At 28.6% G+C, this 8,271-nt stretch overlaps 1 protein-coding gene across 2 annotated transcripts in view; it reads left to right on the top strand.

Annotated features, from left to right (window-relative positions):
- The window catches only part of LOC105115658 (heat stress transcription factor A-4c-like), a 2,252-nt gene extending 1,900 nt beyond the window's left edge, over positions 1 to 352 (top strand). Inside the window, exon 3 of one of the 2 annotated variants that reach the window (XM_011012612.1) lies at positions 1 to 352. In XM_011012612.1, the coding sequence (XP_011010914.1) occupies positions 1 to 18 (18 nt within the window). In that variant the 3' untranslated portion in view covers positions 19 to 352. The other variant, XM_011012611.1, reaches the window with a different exon arrangement.
- The last annotated feature ends 7,919 nt before the right edge of the window (positions 353 to 8,271 follow it).

Here is an 8,271-nt window from a genome sequence, read left to right as displayed (position 1 = left end):
CCTGCTGAAAGAACTTGACTTTGGTTGATAATTTTCTCAACTTCTGATGCCTCAGGGACACACATGTAATAAATTAGGAATGATTGGTTCATTGAGGTTGCATTATATTTTATATTTTGACCTCATTGTGATCTCTTATTTCATATTACGTTTCCCTTGTCAATATTAAGTTGTATTATGGCTTGCATGGTTACAGAGTCGCAGACTCCTGTTTAGCTTTGCCTCTTTTGTTATACAGTAGTAACCATACAGTTATTAAACACTGTCTATCAGTCTTAGCAATGAAAATTCCTTTGTAACCTTTCTGTATCTTTAGTTGTTTAACTATCTTAGCGTCCCATCCTTTTTTTCCTCCGGTTTCTGTTGTTGTTGCCTTCATTTAGTCAAATTTTGACATCATGAAGTATTTGAATGGAGCCTGTCATATAAGTATGCTGTTCAGTGTGTTTGGAAAGCATGTTATGTTTTGTTTGGCAGCAAATAAGCTTGTTTGCACCCTTTGAAACTCTTACGAAGTGCCTGTGAAATTTCAGCACTTTATAACTGCACCTGCAGAAATTGGAAAATTAATTGCAATGTTCTATAAGGTGCTCTATTTATTCCAGAAGCTCTGTATCTGGTCTTGATGCTTAGCACTGAAAATATAGTTAGATAAGATTCCAATACAGACAATTGACAGATATCTTTTCCTCTCCATCAAGACAATGGTGGTAGTGTGGTTTTTCCAATTTCATCTATATCTCACCAGTGAGGAGTGGAAATTGGAAAACAGAAAAAAAGGATGGTCCATCTCCATGCTCGAAGTGTTCTACGAATGTAAATATCGGTGAATATTTTTTTGTTTGCTCGAAGGACTTATTTTGTCTGAAAGGTGAAAGCATGTCGTGCAAAAAATATGCTTACATGCCATTCCTTGTTCGAGCAAGACTGGTTATGCATGCCAAAACCATTCTTGTTTTGTAGTGGACGGAACCAAAGCTCATCCAGAGACCTCTTCTTTGACGGCTCTTTTCCTCTCGAGTTTCGGTTTTATTGTTTTTTCTCTTCCTAGTTTATCTAAATGCTCTTGAATCTTAACATTCCTAGCTTTAAAACGGAGTTGTTCTGCTAGAGTTTCCTGGGCAATCAGTCCATGGCCTTCTGCCTTCTGGGGATAAAAATGATCGAAAACTTGGTTGCTCAGAAGCCAACAAATCTTGCTGTAAGGTGGAGCTTTGAACTCCTCTTGACACAAGCATTTTCCTTTGCTTCACAAAGGTCCAAATTGTGCATGTAGCCATCCAGTATCTTAATTGTTATCCAAATTATACTGAGGTTCATTCAAATGCGGCTTTCAAATGGCAGGCTGGCGTTTAGAATAGCTGTAGCTTTACTAGCTAGCACTGCACAAATACTAGCCAGCAAGAACAAAATAGGAAGTGATGCTGGGATATTTATAGGCATAGCCTATGATTTTACCTTTTTACATGTCAAGCCTTTGTCCTCTGCAGCATCATGATCATATCTGTTCTTAAAGATGGAGCATCTTCTTTTCCACTTAGTTTTAGAGTATGCTACGTAAACGACATCCTAGGTGTCATGACGCATCGCCTATCCTTTATCATGTTGATTTATCTAGATGGTCTTATGAATACATTAACAAAAAACTAGAATAGCAGTAGTTTTTTTTTAATTATTTTTTTATATATAATTTTTTTATTTAATATTATATTTATTTTTTATTAGGCTATCTCACTTTCATAACATGAATAATAAATTAATCTAATTATCTCAAGTTTTTTTTTTAACTATTTTTTTAATTTTATCCTTTAATATTTGATTGATTAAAAATTAGGTTTCATGATTTACTTTATTTGCTTTTTATTAGGTTATTTCGACTGTATAATTTAGGAATAATGCTTAACAGGTTAACTTTAGTTGACTCAGTTTGTTTTTTGTATCTTTTTTAATTGATTTTTTTTTAATTTTATCATTCAACATTAAGTCAGTTGGGAATTGAAATTCATAATAAGATTTGATTTGTTTTCCATGAGATATCTTGGTCTTATGATCAAGTTTGCGAGTTGTGTCATTTTGACCCAGGTTAAATTAATCTATTATTTTTATTTTTTTAAAAGGTTATTTTAGTCTTATGACTTGAGTCATTAGTTCTTTAACATTGAATTTGTATTTTATTAGATTGTCCCTATCTTATTACCTAAGTTGTGGTTTTAATGAGTTAACCTAGTTGACTTTTTTTTTTTTTTTAACTTTTTTTCCCCAGATTCATCAATTAATAATATGTTTGATTGACAATTAGGTTTCATGATTTACTTCAGTTTGTTTTTTAATTAGATTATCTTGATCTTTTAAACCGAGAATAGTGCTTAACAGGTTAACCCAGGTTGACTTGACTCATTTTTACATCATTTTCTCAATTTTAATTTTTACAAATTTCATCATTCAACATTGGGTCCAACAATGTTGATTGAAAATTGAGCTTTATAATTTATTTTAATATGTTTTGTATATGGTTATTTAAGTCTCATAACCAGAATTGTAGATTTGATAAGTTAACTCAGGTTAAATTATATGTTTTTTTTTCTTTTTATGAAATTATCTTGGTCTTATAACATGGATTATGAGTTTAACAGATTGACTCAAGTTATTTTTTATTTTATTTTTTAATTATATTTTTAATCTGATTCTTTAATAATGGGCTAATAAGAAATTGGACTTTGTTATTTTTTTTATAAGGTTATCTCGGTCTTATAACCCAGATCACTAGTTTAACAGATTAACTTAGGTTTATTTTTTAGATCATTTTCTTAATAGATTTTTTTTTATTTTTATCATTCAATATTGGGTTGATTGAGAATTAGTCTCATAACCTAGGTTGTGGATTTGACATGTTAATTTAGGTTGAACCAAGTCAATCCAATATGTTTTTATCTTAATATTAAAAATAGATGTCATCTTGAATGTTTTTTTTAGTCAAACTACATTCTTATGGGTCATCCAAGTTGTCTTTTAAACTATAAAGTCAACCGGGTTATATCGGATCAACTCCCATATGATTTAAATTTTTTTCATCTAAAACAAATAGCAAAATCTAAATTTTTTTTTTTATGTTTAATAAAAAATTGACATGACTCACAGTGTAACACAAGTTAATGATTTAATGTTCTTCTAATTTAACATTATATTTTTGTATTTGTATCATCCATCCATTTGTCCATGTATATGAATTCCTTCCAATTAAGAATAACGCTTCTTTCATTTATTACTAACAAGGATGGGATAATTTATGTTACAAAAATATCTCTAAAATCTCCAATTAATTAACAAGTAGAGAATTCTAAAAAAAAAAATAAGCACAATAAATCATATAAAAGCACACATTAAATTTACTTGGTTTGGTAATTTAGACATATTCCAAAGGTAAGATGATTAAGAATATTTACTATTAGAAAGTAGAAAAGTTAAAATTGCTCTTTTATCCAAGATCTTAAAGTAACCTAAAACTTACATATTCTCTCTTATCTATAGTTACTAAAATGTAGAGAATGAAGACAGTTACAAATAAGCTTAACCCTAAAATATGACCATTTTAGCCTTTAATATATAGATTAAGTACATGGATGTTTATTTTCTCACTCGAGCTCATAATTTAGGACAAACTCAACAAATCTCAACCTTGGCTTAAATTGAGCTAAGTTACAAAACTTGAACTCCTCTATAATTATCTCCACCAAACATCTTTCAAGTACTACATAGATTAATCAAGTCTAGGCAATACTTGAACTTGACTGTAAAGATAAGCTTCGTCAATATATTTGCAAGGTTCTCAACTATAATAATCTTTTCACCTAATACAACACATTATGACATGATATCTAAATGTAGTGATATTTGACATCAATATGTGGTTCTTTCATGACACTTCCAATTCTTGGCTAGACGAATAACACTCTAGCTATTACAATATATAACAATCAAATTATATGACGAACTAAGATTACTAATCAACCTCTTAATCATAAAGTTTCTTTCACTACCTCTTTCAATGCCATATACTTAAACTTTGTTATAGACAATGTGATAATGGATTGTAAAATTGCTTTTCAATTAATGACACATCCTAAGAGGGTGAAAACATAACCTGTTAGTAATCTATTTATGTTTAAATCATTAGAATAATCTAAATCAACAAAGCCCTTAACATTACTTTTAGTGCTACTACATTTGTCATATATCAAGCCAATATTTATAGTGATTCTAAGATAATAGAGTATCCATTTCACAGTCTGCTAATGAACTTTACCATGATTTTTTATAAACATGTTGACCATATTAATAACATATGAAATGATTGAATGAGTGCAAACCATAGCATACAAAATGCTTCAAACTACACTAACATACGAACCATCTGAAATATGCTTCTTTTCGTCCATAGTTTTTGGTGATGAGCTTGAAGATAACCTAAAATGAGTTGTAAGTATAACACTTATTGGCTTGTAGTGTTTGGAGCAAACCATGACATACAAAATGCTTCAAATTGTATTAGCATACGAAACATCTAAAATATGTTCTTTCTCGTCCTTAGTTTTTGATGACAAGCATGAAGATAACCTAAAATGAGTTGTAAGTATAGTACTCACTGACTTATAGTATTGTATATCAAAACACTCAAATACCTTATTAAGATACTTAATCTATGACAAGTATAACTTACTAGCACTTTGATGTTTACATATTTCTATTTCTAAAATCTTCTTAGTTGCATATAAATCCTTCATTTTAAACTCACTACTTAATTGATTTTCCAAACCATTGATCTCAAATATATTTTTGGAGGCAATCAACATGTCATCAATATACAACAATAAGTACACAAATAAGTCATCCAAAAGCTTCCTAGAATACATATAATTATTATAGTCACTCCTAAGATAATCATGTCCAAGCATAAAAGTATCAAAACTTGTATACAACTACCTCAGTGATTACTTTAAGCCATATAATGACTTCTTCAATAAAACACATGATCTTCTTTACTTTGCGTAATGAAAACCACTAGCTTAGACATATATATCCTTTCCTCTAACTTGCTATATAGAAAAGTTATTTTGACATACAGCTACTCAAGCTCTAAGTTAATCAAACAAACCATAGAAAAAAAATACCAAAATGAAACTATGCCTTACGACTTGAGAGAACACTTCACTAAAGTTAACACCTTCTCATTGTAAAAGGCTCTTAGCAACTAGACATATTTTAAACCTTATATCATCAACCCTTAGGTTTCCATCTTTCCTTTTATAAACCTATTTGCACCCAACAATCTTCTAGCATTATGATGGTTTAACAAGTTCATATATCTTATTCATATAAAAATATTTAGTATTCTTATTTATAACAATCATCCACTAAAAAGATTATTTGGAAGAAATTACCTCTTTATAAGAATAAGGCTTATAGTCATTAATATTTTTTGCAATATTCAAGTAAAAATAAACTATATTAGCATAACCATACTTAACTGATGATTTTATTTGTATTTTTTTTTATCTTTTTATAGCAATATTGTAAGATTGTTCTTTATGTGTATTTTTAATTAAAATATCTTGCACCACTTCTTCAATAAGCTCAACTAAAGCATATTTTTGCATTGTCTCTGAAACTCTAACCAAGTTCCACATGTTTGTTAGTACCTTAGTCCATCTCAACATCAATATTAATCAACTTCTTTTTCTTATGAAATATAACATACTCATCAAAGGTTACACCCTTGCTAATAATAAACTTACGTGATTTAGGATTAATACACCATAATTGATATCCCTTTACCTTAAATGTATAATCTAGAACTATATATCTTCTCACTTTCAGCCAAAGTTTATATTTATTAACCTAAACATAAACAGGAGAACCACAAACTCTTAGTTTAGAATAATCAATTGGAGAACCAAACCATACCTTATATAAAGTCTTTTCCTCTAAACCTATTGATGAAAATCTATTCATTATATGATAAGCCATGTTAACTGCTTTAGCCTAAAAGTTTTATGACAATCTAGCTTATAAAAGCATACAATGTGCTTTTGATAAGAGTGTCATATTCATATATTCTGCAACCCTATTTTGCTGTGGTGTATTCCTGATAGTGTAATGTCTAACAATTCCTTTATTAAAGGTGATGACCACATCACTTTTTTCTTTTTAAAAAATACATCCAAACCTGTCTCAAGTAGTCATCATTAAATATCAATAGACATTGTACTTCGCCTTTTGACATCTAAAAATCATAATGAATATAATCTATAATACCCTTAGTATGATGAATAAACATTCTGAATTTTACCTTGTAATGTTTACTATAAACATAATGCTCATATAAATTCAGTTTATATATTTTCTAATTGCATAGCAAATCTCATTCATGTAACTTTATTATTCCTTTTTCATTCATATGTTCTAACCATATATGCTATAAATAAGTAAACCATTATCCTAACCAACCACAAATAATACACTAGTTAAATCAATAATTATTAAACTTTGAAGATGGTAAGGACCATTAACTAACTTTCTTTTTATCATGACAAGAACACCTTTACAAACCTTCAAAACTCCACTTTTAGTTGAATAACCATAACTTTGAAAATAAAAAAGACTTAAAGAAATTAAATTCTTCTTCATTTCTAAAACATGTCGAATCTCTAATGTCCTAACACTTTTATCATACATCTTAATTCAAATTTTATTCATACTAATAATAGAAAGTCCTTTATTGTCTCCTAATAAAATAGTATCATTGACAACTTTATAAGTGTCGAACCAACTTCTATTAGGATAAATATGATATTTTCAAGCCAAATAAATAATTGATTCATCACATGAACTACCAATAGACACAATTAAAACACTTTTAATATCATAAAAAACTTTCCTTTCATTAAAAACATTTACAGCATCAGAGATTTTCTTCGTTTTGTCTTATATTTACACTTAAGATAGTTCTTCATAAAGTTCCATTTCATAACATTTAAAGCATTTAATGTTCCCAAACTTTAATTTTGATATAAACCTTCCTCCACTTCCTGAACCCTTTATTATTTGTTCTACCCCTTACAATCAAACCCTTTGTATGATTAGTAATATAATTCTTTGATACTTGCGTTTTTAACTCCCTAGAGTTTAATAAAGTTTTAACATCTTATGAACTAAGACTATTTCTTCCATACAATAAAGTACTAATAAAATAATCATAAAAAAGAGGTAATGAACATAACAAAATCAAAGCTTGGTTCTTATATTTAAACTTAACATCAACATTTTATAAATCTAAAATCACTTTATTGAATTCATTAATATGGTCTTTAATGGGCATAAGTTCTTTCATCTAAAGAATATATAACTCATACTTCAGATATAATCGATTTGTCAGGGATTTGGTAATGTGAAGAGTATTAAAATTTGTTCAAAATCTAGTAACTATAGTATCCTTAACAACCTTTCTCAAATTCTCATTAAACAAATAAAGTTGAATAACACTATATGCTTGTTTTATGAGATCTTGTTTCTCCTTATCATCTATTCTTTTAGTCAAATTGTCTACACATTTTAGTTCCTTTAATAAATATTGTTGAACTAATAAGGCGTGCATTTTAATATGTCACGAATTGAAGTTGTTCCAACCATTAAATTTTTCTACATCAAATTTCATCGTCGACATTACTTTTATCACCATTGTGAAAGCTAACCGATAACCAGGCAAGCTTTAATACTAGTTTGTTATGAAAACAACCCTATAATCTCAAACTAATTGAAAAGTAGAGATATATAAAAGAATAAGCACAATGAATCACATAAGAAAAAACACAAAGTTTATATGATTTAACAACTTAGACCTACCCCAAGAGCAAGACAATAAAAGAAATTTATTATGAAAAAGTATAAGACTATAAGGTATCACAAAAAAGTTTCTTTCATCCAAGATCCCAAAGTAATTCAAAACTCACCTATTATTTGTTTTCCATAACCACCAAAATGTAGAAAATAAAAGCATTTACAAATAAACTTTAATCCTAAAATATGATAACTTTAGGCTTTTATATATGGACAAAGCACCTGAGTGTTTATTTTCTTATTTGGACACGTGATTTAAAATAAACCCAATAGTTTACTTGTTATTTTTATAAAGCAAAAGATTGAGAAGATTATCAATGTCTTTAAAATTTCTTTTGAGGAAGTATATTAGTATGTGTGATTTGATGTCTATAGGCT

The sequence above is a fragment of the Populus euphratica genome, unplaced genomic scaffold, assembly GCF_000495115.2.
Source record: "Populus euphratica unplaced genomic scaffold, PopEup_1.0 scaffold739.1, whole genome shotgun sequence".
Lineage (NCBI taxonomy): Eukaryota > Viridiplantae > Streptophyta > Magnoliopsida > Malpighiales > Salicaceae > Populus > Populus euphratica.
The sequence above is the reverse complement of the archived record's forward strand: the minus strand, read 5'-3'. Positions and strand labels throughout refer to the sequence as shown.